Source organism: Cyprinodon variegatus, unplaced genomic scaffold, assembly GCF_000732505.1.
Source record: "Cyprinodon variegatus isolate N-32 unplaced genomic scaffold, C_variegatus-1.0 Scaffold428, whole genome shotgun sequence".
NCBI lineage: Eukaryota > Metazoa > Chordata > Actinopteri > Cyprinodontiformes > Cyprinodontidae > Cyprinodon > Cyprinodon variegatus.
Genome location: NW_015150881.1, coordinates 725,448 through 741,395, shown reverse-complemented (window position 1 = coordinate 741,395; position 15,948 = coordinate 725,448). Strand labels below are relative to the sequence as shown.

Genomic DNA, 15,948 nt, shown 5'->3' with positions numbered 1-15,948 from the left:
GTCACGTGACTGACAAAGACCGATTTAATAGCTTTGCTGATACTTAACCTGGGCCACTAGACTGGTGGATACCTGGATTTTAACAGCCGGTCCAGGAGCCCACCAGAGGTGAATCAGCAACCGGTAAGTAGATAATTCAAGGCTATAATTATCCACCTAAGAACACTAAATTGACCTTGCCTTCGATGTTGAATAGGATAATAATTAACTATAACTCCAGTTCTAGTTAACCATCTATTCATTATCTGCAGGACATTATTTTTGCACAACAGTATAAAGCTCCCTAATCACAGTACAAAAGTTAATGATTTTACATATAGACAACCATATATACATACATCTTAGGACTAAAAAACATCTCAGGCTGAGAAGTAAGTTAAGAAGTAAGTGGTTTTCTAGTAGACATGAATAAGAAATGGGGAATAACTCTTTGCACATGTATTTGATATAACTATTTTCCTGCTGTCCAGTTTGAAGATAAAACTATTATGTTCATCTAGATTGCTAAAAATAAATCTGGCTTTTCTGAAACATTACATTACTCTGCTTTACAGACATGCTTAGCCATATACCTGTGTTTTTGGGGATTTTTCTTATCTTGGGGCATGCATCCCTTGCTGATGTCTTACCACCAGTCGGTAAACTCTGCTTTCAGATATATATTTCCTCTTGCATGTTTTCCTGTATGTCTTTTGAAATCTGACTGTATTTTCAGGAAAAAAAGAGACTGACTTCAAAGAGGACTTTGAAATCATCACCCAGACAAATTTTGAACAGTTGCGGACAGTGAGTGACAGATTCAAATTCGTTGGCCGGAGCTGTAAAGAAATCCTGGATAAATATGGTGAAAGAGAAGGTAGGCATGCTTTATGTGATAAGATGTTGTTTTATACAGAACTATAAACAAATCGATATTTTCATGCACCGATAAGGAATAAATAGATTTAGTTAATTTAGGATTCAGTAATTTCCTAAGCATATTTGTAGTACAGGCAGTAGGCCAAAGCCACAAATAAGAAAATCTCTGTATTCATGAGTCAGTGGGTCTAATTTAGTGAAATGTCTCCAGATGGGATATACTACCTGACCACTAATAATGGGATGAAGTATCAGACTTTCTGTGACATGAACACTGCTGGAGGTGGCTGGACTCTGGTGGCCAGTGTTCATGAAAACAGCATTTTTGGAAGATGTAGTGTGGGGGATCGATGGTCGAGTCAGCAGGGAAACAATCCAAACCTGCCAGATGGTGATGGAAACTGGTCCAACAGAAACACCTTTGGTCTAGTAGAGAGCGCCACGTCTGATGATTACAAGGTATGCAGGTCAACCTGGAAAACAGGTACCTTGGAAAGCATGTTTGATATATTCATTATAATCTGGTCGGACTGTCACAGTAAGTGTGATTTTTGTCAAATCTGGCATGAGTTAGATTCCCATGTAATGTTTTAATGGACTTTTGAAGCTATTCAAAAGCCCCCAACTGGGATTAAAATAATTAAACACAAGATAATAAAATAATATGACAGTCATCAAGACACATAGGAATAGATATTTTTGAACTAGAGGGAAAAATAAAAAATCTTAAAAGTGTGTTGTACATTGTGCCTGAATCAGAAAATGTTGATGAATTGCTTTAAACAGTCTCTTTGAAAGGAGACTGTCTCTAAACAGCTCTTTTCAAAACTCTAATCAGCGTTGTTTTTGACAGCCATCTTAGATCTTGTCTTAGTCTTCAGGAGGAAAACTATTATTAGTCTTAGTCGCATTTTAGTCATTACAATATGTGATAGTTTTAGTTGGTTTTAGTTGACTAAAACTTAAAAAGGTTTTTGTTTAGTTTTAGTCCGTTTTTTGTTGCAAAAAAAATGGAACCTTTACAATTGAGAATAACAACCAGATTCTTTACCAGATTGACAGCTCTAGCATAGATACTAATATATAGCTGGAACAAGGAAGAATGCTGCCGTGCAGTTCATCATTGATGTTAGGCAGAAAACTTTGATTTATGGAATTCAAATAAACTTTTTTATGAATGAAGGCTCTACTCTATAAAAAAAGAGTCTCACAAAAGCTGTGAAAATAGCAGATCTATCTTAACACACCATATTGGTTAATTTAGTAGACAGACAAGCTAACAAAATGTACAATAAAGAAATGGTTTTAGACATACAAGAATTCCATCCCAAAGCAATCACTTCCTGATCTTCTATGAATTATGCATTAAACACAGATCAATAAAATCTTTATTACTGCAGAAAAGCAAATAACAAAAGCATTCCTCCTTTATACTTTGGCAATTTGCGCATTATTTCCAAGAATCTACCACTTGGTTACTGCTGCTTAGGGGTCAAAGCAAATTTAAATTCACACGGTTTTGATTGATATAAAACAGACAGAACCTACATAATTGCCGTGTAATGCCACGGCAATCCAGACCTAAACTGAATGAATATATTAACTAAAATGTTTACGTATTAAAAAGAAACATAGAAAATGATTTAATGACATTACAAGGACAGATTTACATCTGATTTAAATAAATAGAAATGAAAACAATGAGAGAGAAATACTCAAAGATCTATGTACCTTTCCATTTGGCTCTTTACCCAAAAATAAACAGTATTCAATGAAATATTTTATTTATATAATTTACGGATTCCTTTTGGTAGAAATTAAAGAAGGTTTAGCATCACCTCTTGTGAGCTGGAAGAACTAATATCTTGATAGTTAGACAAATGTTTTATTTACGCTTAGCGGAGGATGATCAGCCACATATAGTTTATTAAGTAGAGAAGGAAGAGCCAAACTGCTTAGAGCGCACCACCAGAGTGGAGCATGAAGCGCAGACTCGGAGCTCCGCGTGCAAAGAAATTTCTGCATAAGCACAGATGGGAGATCAGAGCAGAATTTGTCAGCGTTGAGCTTGCAGTACCAGATCATTCCGGGTTCTAAGACCCTGCCCCTGCTGCCATGATCCATCAGCACAGCTGATATTGCTTTGCTGATTACAGTACAATGATGCATTTTAAACATTTTACAGACGACCCACTGTTTTTTATTTAGTCTCGTCTCGTTGATGAAAAAACAAACCTATGACTAGTCATGTTTTAGTCATCAAAGATCCATGTTTAGCTCATCAGTTTTTGTTATCCACATGGAAAAAAGGAGCGTCAACGAACTGATTTTGTCATCGCCATCCTTGACGAAATAGCACTGACTCTTAACTGTGCCTTTCCATATGATGGGTATCCATGGCTCCCCATAGCATGATACTGCCTCCACAATGGTTCTCTGAATGGATTACAGTATTAGTTTTCCATAATGCATAGAATTGTACATGATGCCAAAAAGTGAGCTCTTTCTTTACCAGAGCACTCTATCTCGTATGTTTAACTTTGTTAAAACAGGTTAAAGATTTGTTCTTTAATGTCCCCATAATTCATTAAAGCTTATATAAGAAAGATTGAGATATAGTGAGATAACATTACAGACAGGTGGATTCTATTAATTGTCTGATTTGTTTAGATTAAATTCAGGGTTGGTTAAGTAAAAGGAGATAAACACATCCAACACTTTTCAAATTTTCATTCCTAATCATTACATTTTCATTGCTAGTTTTTCTTCAAAATAAAGCAGTAATTTACGTTGATCTATGCAGTAAGATAATCCAAACGATGATCATAAACACAGTTTCTGCTTTCAGAATCCAGGATATTATGACATTGTTGCACAAGACATGTCTGTGTGGCACGTTCCCAACAACTCCCCAATGGAGCACTGGAACCTGGCAGCCATTCTCCGCTACCACACCGAAAGCAACTTCCTAAGTCTTTATGGGGGAAATCTCTTTAACTTGTTCAAGGTCAGGTAAAACAAATAAAACATTGGGCCTGATTGCAAATGAAAATACATTAAGAATCCTTACACAGATCTATGGTCTAAATGCATCGTCAAACTGTCACATTTTTACAGCACTTTCCAGTAAGGTACAACATTGGCTCCTGCTCCGATAGAGGACCAGCAGTTCCCATTGTGTATGACCATGGAGACAGGGAGTCCACTAGATCTTTATATGGACCAGGTGTTAGAAGTAAATAGAACAAAATGTTTACATTTTCGTTCTTTTTTAACATTCACCGTAATTGAAGTACAACATTTAACTGTTGTATTTTTTCCTCTCTTCAACAAAAAAGATCATTTTGATCCAGGCTTCATCACTTTTAGAGCCATAAACTATGAAAGAGCAGCCATGGCGATCTGCTCTGGGGTCAAACCCATTGTGTGCCACTGTGAACATGTAAGTCTGGTCGACTTCAATATGTCTATTCATCAGATGATAAAAGCTATAACAATTCTGTTTGTTTTTTCAGTATTGCATAGGAGGAGGAGGGTATTTCCCTGAATCCCTCAGACAGTGTGGAGATTTTACAGGATTTGACTGGAGTGGAGTTGGAACACATCAAGGCAACAGCGCCTCTAAGGAAATGACTGAGTCTGCTGTCCTGCTGTTCTACCGCTAAGAATATCTATCCTATCTATTCCTAATAACATAATGTAATCTAATTTCATCCTGAAATATTTTTAAACCCCTCACCAGTAGATGGCGATACACTACAGTTTATTTTAATTACACTAACTGGAAGTTAGGGTTAAACAGGTAGTTAAACTAGCAGCAGTCTAAAACTTGTGCAAAACACATAGTATCAGAGATTTAAAAGTGAAAACAAATATATAATGCTGCAATTCAAGAATGCCCAGAAGAATACTAAAACACCATGTAAATCAACATAGAAGCTAATTTGTTCAACAAGGGAGCAACCATAATAAGAATAAATCAGACTCACATAGCATTTACAAACAGACGAGCAGTAAATACTTATTAGACATTGTAGAGATCGATTATTTTAAGCTGCTGATCTTGTCATTCATTCAATGTTTGGAAGGCTTTGCTTCAGTTGCAGTTGCAGTCATATGCAGGTTTGTATAGGAAGAGCAAAATATTTAAGCTCCTACCAGTGTGGAGATTTCCCCTCCTTTGACTATGACCGAGTGTGAGGAGATGAAGGCTGGGACGCTGCTAAGGAGATGATTGAGTCTGCTGTCCTGCTGTTTTATCACTGAAGGCATATATCCTATTAGATAAATGTATTTAAAGAATTCACCAGTAGATGGCATTATAATTATTTGTTGTCCTCTCTAGGTACACTAACTTCATCCCCAGTTGAAAAACATGACTGTTAGGTTAATTGGCTTCCCTAAATTGTCCTTAGGTGTGAGTGTGTGAAAGCATGGTTGTATGTCTCATGTTGTCATGCGACAGACTGGGGAGCTGTCCAGTCTTTTTCCCATAGACCGCTGGACAGTACACTGGCCCCACTGTGACCCATAGGGAATAAATGATAGAAGATGGATGGATGGATGGAAAGAAGCATCATGAAAAAGAATAAACCAGATTCATATAACCTGGATACTAACTGGAGGAGGTTAGATTCCTTAGAGTATCCCAATAAAATAAATCTGTCTGTACCACTGGCTTTTTGTTTTTGAAGTGGAAATATTTGTTGCTTTATTAAAAAAAAAAAAAAATTAATATGTCTTTTTTTTTTTTAGATTAAGTGTTTTTTTAAGAGAGTTACTAACCAGCAAGGCTTCTGCATGTTTCTCAAAGGTTAAACTTTTTCACTGTAAAACAACAATGTAAAAAAGGGAGGACTTTTGGTTAATGAAAATGCTTGGAAAACCTAACAAATGTTCAGTGCTCCAGATAGGCACTGAATATTACATCAACATACCGTAGTTGAATTTTTAAGCTATTGAATAACATTTTAGCTTCATATCTTCAGGAATTTTTCTTTTGCACAAATGTATCCAACATACAGAAATTACCCAACACCAGGAATTCTGCAGGTCAGCTATAATATGCTGCTCAGGTAAAAAAATCAATGGAATTAGATAGCTTAAGAGTTAGCTAGGTTAAAAAGAACATTGCATTACTTTTAGTCTTAAAATGAACACAAATGAACTACACAAAATTACAATAAACTGTTAGGCAGTAAGATGGGTTAATGAAAGACACATGTTCTCTTACAAGGGCTTTGGTCATATCCCCAGATGAGACATAAAGATGTGCATGTGTCTTTAATTATAGACACATCATATCAAAGTCACATCATATCAAAACAGAAACATGTGCACCAGATAAAAAACAGCAACACAAAACAATTAAGTTTATGAACAATTTCAGCTGTTTGTGTATTTTTATTCACTTTCTATGGAAGATTTAGATATTCAAGGTGTAAAAGATCCCAGGTGAGCAACCCCTTCTTTTCTGAGGAAGCCAAGATGATCATCGTCCCAAATATCACAGCCTTTACACATATAAATGCCTTGCAGCTGACATCACAAACTCGTCAAATGTTCACCGAAATCTAGCGGCAGCCATATTGAGTGCCTGCTCTTGTCCCCTGCGCATCAAAGAGGCCGTCTGTATATTTTGGCATCGGGTGTGACAATAAAAAGGTGACCCAAACATTACTTTTTGCTGCTTACTGAAACAGAATAAACGTCGTCAGGGATGACTGTCAGTGATCAGCAGGGCTGACTGGACACTGACTGCAAGTAGCCATCTGTGCAGAGTACATTTCGTATCAGGTGAATTTCTAAACAAGTCAGGAGAGCTAGTTTAGGACAGCACAAACTGGATGTTTACATTTTTTTCATGAAAATTAAGTGTTTAGATAACACTGATTAGACACCCTTTAAAAGAAGTACATTTGATGTTAAGATCTGAAAATGTTGCTCTATTTATGCTTATGCTTACTCTGGTGTATGATGATGTGTTGTGTAAAAGACAGACAACTTTGAAACAATTTCAAATCATATCAATCATGAAAGGAAAAATATGGAAACCTGTCAGTTTAAAAAAGGTGAAAAAAGCCTGTAGGGTTTTTGCATATATCACATCCAAATACACAAATTTTCTCTGTGTATCGGAAAGCCAAGGTACCAGCCGAAATCTCTCAGTAAAGAGGTTAGAAAGCAATCCTGCCCCTTGTCAATGCTAATTAAAATCAGCTGCTTCAGTCCCAAATGATGGCCTTTAAAATGGTGTCTCTGCTTTCACACAAGAAACATCTCATGATGGGTAAAAGTAAAGAGCTTTCTCAAGACCATGAAGACCTTAATAATGACATTGGTTAAAGAAGGATTGCTAAACCTCTGAATGTTCGGGTGAGCGCTGTTGGGGGCATAATACTGAAGTGGAAAGAACATCATTTCACCATAAACCGACCATGACCAGGTGTCCAAGAGCAGAAGGGCCACTTGTGGAAAGCCTCAGCAAAACCTGGAATTAGCAGGTACAATTGTTTAAAAGAAAACATTAAGTAATGCACCGAACTGCCATGGCCTGTATGCACGCTCACCACAAAAACACTATTGACGCTTGTGTAAAGTTGGCTGCACATTTAGACAAGCCTGTGAAATACTGGAAGAATATAGTCTGATCAGAAGAGACAAAAATTTAACTCTTTGGATGCCATAATACACATTGTGTTTCCATGTCAAAAGGTGCTGCACATCACCCCAAAAAGAACATTACCACAGTTAAGTTTGGAGGTGGGAACATCATGGTGTGGGGCTGTATACGGTACTGGCAAACTTTAAATAATTTAAAGAAGGATGGATGTAAAAAATTTACAGAGATATTCTTGATAAAAATCTACTGCCAATCTACCAGGATGATGAAGATGAAACGTGGGTGGACAGTTCATAGAAATGATCCACGAAACCTTCAGGTTTTGAAGAATGGTGGAAGAATGGGCCCAAATCACACCTGAGCAATGCATGTGACTAATTCTCCATACTGCAGGCATCTTGAAGCTGTCATTGCCGACAAAGGCGTTTGTACAAAGTATTACACAAATTTCAATAATTGTGTTCAATACTTTTTCCCTCTGCCATTTCACTTTACTAGACAGAACTTAATTTCTGGACATCTACGGTTTGATTTCTTTTTATGTGTAGATTGCATGGATTGATACAGACATCTGGTGAAAATGTAATGTCAGCAGCACCTCTAGAAATGTATTTACTGCGAAAAAGATGGCATGTTCAATACTTATTTCACCCGCTATATCAAAAATTTATAATTTTTATCCTAATGTAGGAGTTAGCCATACTTAAACATGCTTTTTTCACATATGTTCTCACTGCAAAAAAGAAAAAAGGATGACCTATGACAGATCATCATCATCATCATCATCATCATCATCATCATCATCATCATCATCATCATCATCATCATCATCATCATCATCATCACACCTCCATTATGTTACCTAATGACCATATCATTTATGAGTACCAGCAGCATGCAAGAGGTTTCTATCTCTCATGCTGGCTGTGGATGAAGAAAAACATCAGCAAGCTTCTTAGCTTAGCAGAGGGGAGAGGTAAAGTATGTATAGAGTAATAAGCACAGCTCTGAACCATGTTCTAACTAAAATCAAGGAAATTTTAGCGTATTTGGTACTAGTCACTTTGACAGTATCACACCAAATGTCAGAAGCCAACAACAAAAGTTGGGCCAAAAGGCAAAGCTCTTGATTACCAATCAGTCTACATTCCTGTCCTCTCCTATGGCCATGAAATTTTGATTAAGACCTAAAAAAAGAAAAGCTGGATACTAGCATCTGAAATACACTGTAGTAAAGCAACTTCTCCTCCAAAGTGAGAAGAGTCAGCTAAGGAAAGCTCAAATGTATTTTTCGGATACTCAATGGACACCATACTTGGGCGGTATGCAGGCACAGGGGAGCAGTTCCAGGGGACGGCTCAGGACATGCTGGAGGGATTATGTCCCTTGGCTGGCCCAGGAAAACATAGGGCTTCCCTCAGAGGGTGGGAGTCTGCGCTGAGACTGCTGCTCAGAGGAAGAGGACAAGTACGAGTAAAAGTTATGTGAGTAACACTTTTTGGCTGCACTGTCACTGTGAATATCCTCATGGAACAAAGATCCACCAGATTCATTTTTGTTATAAGGCTATTTTTATCTTCTGAGACTTTAATAACGATGGTGAAGTGTGTTTTCTCACGTGAGGCGGTTTACCCTGACCTTGCACTGCTAGCTGGATTGTTGCGAGATCTGAGTTTTCAGTCCCACGATGATGACGTAGAACTCAACTCAGTTCTACACATATCAATCTGGCTACTGCCAGGTTAGGTTTACCCTCCTCTGTCATTACATACCTTAGGAAAAGGTTTCATATATTTTACATAAAAAAATAGATTTGGATAAATATCTTTTTTTGCCAGGTTTTATTTTCCAATTATTATTTTATTCTTATCATTTAACCAGGGGTAGTGTTGGCCTAGTGGTTTAGAGCAGTGTGTCTGTCCTCTGAGAGGGTTGCAAGTTCCCGGTTTGATCCCCACAGCCTCCACTCTGGGTTCCTGAGCAAGACCCTTAACCTCACACACAATGGCAGCCCACTGCTCCCCTAGGAGATGGGTCAAAATGCAGAGAATGAATTTCCCCATTGCGGGACAATAAAGGGATTTACATTTTTTACATAGCTTCTTTGAGTAAAGGAATTATCACATGAGTTTGTGCTATGGTCTGTCTGATTGCATAATATTAAACAATAAAACACTTAAATACAAATAAATACATTTTAAATCCAACTCGAGTAATTTATTGGGCAATTACTCTTTACTTTGGGTAGAAATATATTGAAGTAGTGCTATTTTAACTTCAGTATAGGTTTGTGGTGCTCTACCCACCTCTTCATTAGGGACAAGTTGGAATAAGAGATAAATATCCAGCAAGCAGTAATCATTAAGCAGCTGTAATCATCTGACTGCTTTAAACATGTGTCACAAATAATAAGGGCTACTCTGAAGGGATATATCTAAACTGCAAATTTACAAAAATCCTGTAGTTAATCCTGCATATCCTGTAGTTAGAATGGCAGAGACCTACATTCAATTGACAAAAAAAAAGAACTATCTAATATGCCTTGACAGCTAATGGAGATTGAGCTATTAAAGATTTCCCTTAAATCCGCTTAAATAAAATGCATTAAAAGTTGTTGTAACATGAGAAAATGTGGAAAACTTAAAAAATTGTTTTTTTTTTTTTTACGCTTGTCTCATTAGGGATTAAGGACAGGCAAACAGGGACAATGTTTTAATGTTGCAAAATGAAATATTCAACAGGAGACGAGAAGAAGTACATTGAGAATAAAATAACATCTGTATAACAAATCCTATCAGGGTTCTAATTTGCAAAAATTGTCTTCAGTGGGTCGTAGGGATCGTCTCACACAAACTTCTTAAAGCAACATAAAAAGGAAAAAAATGAGAATACTGAGGTAAATATTGTGTTTAATAAGCAAACATCAGTCAGAAAACTGACATTAGTCTTGGGATGGAGAAATAGTAGGAGAATATAAAGCACAATGCACATGTGTAAAGGTGGTGATGGAGGAGGGAGGGGGTCATATTCATCTGTTACACAAGGCAGCCCCAAACAGGAAGGGGCAGGAAGCTCTATATAACATACAGATCAGGATCCAAGTCTACGGTACAAAAAACTTAGCAGCAACATGTTAACATTTGAGACCAAAGGGGCTAACAAAGTAGTTTCATTTAGAAAAAAGTCACAGTATTCTTTAAATTTGTTAAAAAGGTAAAAAGAGTTTCTCTATGCATCTGCTAGGGTCAATGCTACTCACAAAGTCTGTGTGTGGAGTACATAGGTAGGGAAAACTATACATTTATACTCTAATATAAAGAACTTTCTGGTAATGGCACAGTACAAACTCTCAGGAAAAATATACAATGTCTTCACGTCACATTTGCAGATTAAAATGTAACTAAGGTCTCTGGCAAGCACAAAAGTTTCAGTGATCAAGAACAAAACAAAACTTTTCTTACACCAAAAATAAAGGACACCATTTTGTTAGTTCAGCTATCTTGACAGAGTATGTCTTTTTAATACAAAAATAAGGACAAATATAAATTAATATATATTAAAAGACTCAGGCTGATACATGGGGAATCTAGTGAATAAGTACAGGTATTTATGATACAATAAATACTTGTCATTCATGACTCAGGTGAGGGGATGGGGTACACAAACAAGAGTGTTGTGTAGTTAACCTGTTTTTGTCTGCAGGTGTAGGCGCATGTCCGTTGCTCAATAGCTGTAAAGAGAACCTTAAGATTCAGCGCAGCTATGTGTACCATCATGCGCACAGTCACAAAGGACTCAGGAGGCCTGCCGAAGGAGCCTGTGCTGGTTTCTGTGTTGTGTTTTATGTTGAAGGGGGTAATAGATGCCCATACTGGGCCATGCTTTAAGGCAGCTCCTCCTGGTGGTGAGTCTGTAGTACTACCAATTACAGTTACTCCTAAAGACACACAACTCAGAGACAGGGCGCTGGACGTCTACTGGAAAGTGGTGAACTGTTGGTGAGCCGCCAGTTCTCCGGGGAGCAGAAAGTGTTGCACAGTGTGGCACACCGCTGGAGTAATCACAACCAATAAAACAGAAGTAGATGAAGAAAAATGTCTTTCTTTTTTTGTCTTTTTTCCCCACTTCATAATAAAAATAAGTCTGCTTTTGTACTTTATAATACAATTCAAAATCCCCAACGAGGAAGCATCGCTCATCAGTCCAGCAATGATGAGAAAAGTAGCCATTTTTGGAGTTGTTTCTCCTGTGATTTCTTTAGATATTTTTTTTCCTTTTTCTTTTGTGAGGGCTTACAAAAATTGTGGTGCTTAGGAGAAGTACTCCTGGGGTGTGGAGAGTTTCTCCACAGAAAACAAAAAGATGATCAATCTGGTAGGGGTGGCAGGAACTGTTCTGAGAAAAAAACAAACTTTTGTTTTACGAAGAACACTTTGTACAGCCGCACTTCACAACCTTTTCCACTTCCTGGACAAAAGAAGACCCATCAGTGCACTGGAAGGTGTATTTCCTGCGTTTGCTGCGGAGGGGGGTGCAGCAGGTTCCCTGTCCTTCTGTTCCCCCTGGGCAGCTGCCTCGACACTCTAAACGGGAGATCTTCTCCTGGGTTTGGCACGCCGCATAGCCTTGCTGTCTCTGGTAGACATCTCTGACCCGTTCCCCTCGGCAGGCCACCTCTGTATTAAAAGAGAGCATTAAACAATATGAGTAAAACTACTAAGTAATGCATCATAGAGGTGGAAAAGGAATGCAAAAGAGACATCTATACCATGACTGAAACATGCAAAAGAATTAGGATGAGTGAAAAAGAATAACAAATAATGTAGAGTTAGTGTAAATTAAATCAAAGCAAACATTGTCCACATTCACTATATTGCCAAATGTATTGAGATGCTTAATCTTATGTACATTACTATCCCATTAGAATTACAAAGGCTTTTATTGGCAATGTTCAGAAAAGACATTTCTGCAAGGTTTAGAGGGATTTTATTAAAATCATTGACAATTCCTCTTGCAGAAGAGCATTTCTGAGGTTAGATACTGATGTTTAATGAAAAACACTTTGCTCATACTCTTCATCTCATGCTTTGAATGATGAAGACATGCTCAAATTCACTGAGCTCCTGAAAGCTGTCCCTTCTTTCTAAAATGTCATCCAAAGTGTTTGATTTTCAACACCTGTTGCTATGGAACACCAAAAGACTTAGTGAGAAGATATTTTTGGCAATACAGTGATTGTTGTGTGGAATATGATACAAACAAAAGTCTAATTAGAAAAAAAAAAAACTAAAAAATCTTAATATAATGTATTTTTATGTCCATGAAATAACACCTTTATAAGAGGTTCCAAAAGGTGATGGGTAAAGTACAATATTTGTTGATGATTGCACACAAAAATGAAGAAGGCCAAGTAGATAGAGGTCTATTGGCTTTTATTGCACTCTGTGTGGTTTTCGACAACGTTGGCAAAATTATTTCGTGACGCTACTTTTTTTTAATGACAATAACAAAAACTGATGAGATAAACTTGAATCTTTGATGAATAAAACATGACTAGTCATAGGTTTGAGTTTTTCGTTAACAAGACAAGACTGGATGAAAATTAGTGGGTCATCGCTCACGCGTTTAAAATGCATCCTTGTGCTGTAATCTGTTAGAAAACCTAAGCAGTATGAGCTGTGCTGCTGTTCTGTGTTCCTGCATATTCTGCATGACCACAGATAGACCATGGCAGCAGCAGCAGGGTAGAAAATAACCCAGAATTGTTCAGTACTGCACCTTCAACTCTGACAAACTCTGATCTCACCAGCTGTGCTTTTGCAGAAATGCACGGCTAGTCTGCGCTTCTCGCTCCACACTGATGGTTCACTCTCAGCAGAATGGCTCTTGCTGCTCTCACTACTTAGTAAACTATATGTGGCTGATCATCCTCCGCCAAGCTTAAAAAAATCCCTTTGTCTAACTATCAATATTTTATTTCTTCCAGCTCACAAGAGGTTATACTAAACATCCTTTAATTTCTACCACAAGGAACCCCTACATTATATCAAAAGCAAATATTTAATTGATTACTGTTTATTTTTGGATAAAGAGCCAGGTGAAAAGGTACATAGATATTTGAATATTTCTTTCTCATAGTTCTTGTTTCTATTCATTTAAATATGATGTAAATGTTTCCTCGTAATGTCATTAAAACATTTTCAAGTTTCCTTTGAATATGTCAACAATTTAGTTGACATATTCATTAAATTTACGTCTGGGTTGCCATGGCATTGCAAGGCAATTATGTAGGTTCTCTGTATTTTTTTTAATATTAAGATTATGTGAATTCAAATCTACTTGAACCTCTGAGTATTGGTAACAAAGGGGGAAATTCTCAGAAGTAAAGCCAACATTGCCAAAGTAGAAAGGAGAATGCTTTTGTCATTTGCTTTTTTGGAGTAATGAAGATTTGATTGACCTGTGTGTAATGCATAATTCATAGTAGATCAGGAAGTGTTTCCTTTGGGATGGAAACCTAATATGTTCCTTTATGGTCCATTTTGTTAGTTTGTCTGCCTGCTATTTTAACCAATACGATGTTTTGAACTAAATCTGCTATTATTACAGCTTTTGTGAGACACTTTTTATAAAGTAGGGTATTAATACATAAAAAAGTATATTTGAATTCTACAAAGTTTTCTGCCCAACAGCAATGATTGACTGCACAGCAGCATTCCATACCCAGCAATTGTAGTATCTAGGCAAGAGATGTCAATCTGGTAAAGAATCTGGTTGTTATTCCAAATTGTAATGGTTAACCTTTTTGCAACATAAAACTGGACTGAAACCGACAAAACTATCACTTATCGTAATGACTAAAATGTGACTAAGATAAATAATATTTTCCGTCCTGAAGACTAAAACTAAGACTAAATCTAATAAAAGCTGTCAAAAACAACACTGATTGCACTGGTAACCAGAGAATACTGGGGAATCTAAGATGAGAAGTTTATGTTCATACCTGAGTAGTCCCCCGTGTGGGATTAGGAGAAAGCTCAGGAGATGCTAAGTTAAAAAAGTGTTAGAAGTGTTAGTACAGAAGAAGAAACTGTGTCAAGACACAAATAAAGAGATTTGTTCACTGAAAAAATAACACAATCATTTTTGGCATTTACTTAATCATATTTAATTACTTTAACACAATTGTTTTATGACCTACCCTGCTAACAAGAAACAATTGTGTTAAAGTAATTAAATATGATTAAGTAAATCCCAAAAATGGTTGCCATATTTTTTTTCATTGAAGACCAGGTCTAGTTAAAAGAAATGCATTAGAATAAAAAAAGTTTCTGCTGTATAAGGGTGTTATTTACAAAGCAATTACTTGGTTACTGTCCACACAGATGACTGTCATTCTTACATATTATTGCACTTATATGAACATAAATCAACTGACCTCGGTCACATGCCTCTCCTGTGTATCCACTGTTGCACTCGCAGTATGCTTTTCCCAAGCCTGACACTCGACATCTGCCATGTTTGCAATGGGACGCGCTGCAAGGATTGGCCGTATCCAGGTCCTGAGCATCACATAGAACACCAGAGAAACCAGGCTGGCACCGACAGGAGTAGGAGTAAGAGTTTATTGGAAGGCAGGTACCATGAATACACCTGTACGTTGGAGGAGAAGCGACAAAACAGGCGATATAATAGGGAATAGATATACCTTACTAGTTCAGTTTCAATAAGCTGTAGAATTTTAATCCCACTCACTTATTGCCATCACAAGGATTGGTAACTTGCTGGTCACACAGAGCCCCAGTCCATCCTGGATGGCAGGTACAGGTGAAACCTTGGTGACCTGTTGGGTGGCAGTCACCCTGGATGCAAGTACCTCTCTGGCATGGCTGGCAGCCCGGCTCCACCCCATTTCCAAGCCATTGTCTGTTGTTCTGTAAATTCCCTGGACCTGGAGTGTCTTGGTCCTGCCCTGCTCCCAAGTTCTGGAGCTTTCCGTTGATGTAAAGATTACGAAGGCATCCATGAAAGCTCGTACCGTTGCGACCTCCTGAGCTGAGTTGAAGGGCAGAAAAGCCACCAGAGCCTGAAGCCTTTTCTGGCATTCCTGCACAAAGAGCAGCACAAATGTTGGATCTTAAGCATCTATATTCAAAAGTATGGCCTTTAAAATTTGGATTAGCAATGTTTTTTAGTCATCAAGCTAAAACACTATCTGATGAACACTAGAAAACGATCTGATGTTCTCCTCTCACCATTCTGTAACAGGTTTTCAGTTTATCTAAGTGACTAAAAAGGGAAACTGCAGTGGCTCTGGTTATATTGGCCAATACCACTAAAGGAATTTGAAAAAATAAAGTCCCACACTGCTGTTGGGAAAAACGAGAAAACATACTATCCTTAGCACCCATGGTGAAAGCAATATGGCTGCACAAGCTAAAGACATAACAAGGATACCGAGCACCAAT

The 15,948-nt window shown here is 37.5% G+C and overlaps 2 protein-coding genes across 3 annotated transcripts in view; one reads left to right on the top strand and one right to left on the bottom strand.

The window, feature by feature from the left end:
• Window positions 1-556: 556 nt before the first annotated feature.
• LOC107093485 (intelectin-like) lies at window positions 557-4,523 on the top strand. Its single transcript, XM_015388563.1, has 7 exons — window positions 557-638; window positions 716-856; window positions 1,070-1,317; window positions 3,707-3,865; window positions 3,976-4,093; window positions 4,197-4,300; window positions 4,374-4,523. Exons 1-7 carry the CDS (start codon window positions 557-559, stop codon window positions 4,521-4,523), a joined length of 1,002 nt encoding a protein of 333 aa, XP_015244049.1.
• Window positions 4,524-10,163: 5,640 nt separating this feature from the next.
• slit2 (slit guidance ligand 2) overlaps window positions 10,164-15,948 on the bottom strand; it is a 125,902-nt gene continuing 120,117 nt past the window's right edge. Inside the window, exons 34-37 of one of the 2 annotated variants that reach the window (XM_015388575.1) lie at window positions 15,236-15,587; window positions 14,919-15,133; window positions 14,484-14,527; window positions 10,164-12,156 (exon numbers count right to left, since the gene is read on the bottom strand). In XM_015388575.1, the coding sequence (XP_015244061.1) occupies window positions 12,064-12,156; window positions 14,484-14,527; window positions 14,919-15,133; window positions 15,236-15,587 (704 nt within the window). In that variant the 3' untranslated portion in view covers window positions 10,164-12,063. The remainder of the gene's footprint in view (window positions 12,157-14,483; window positions 14,528-14,918; window positions 15,134-15,235; window positions 15,588-15,948) is intronic. The other variant, XM_015388574.1, reaches the window with a different exon arrangement.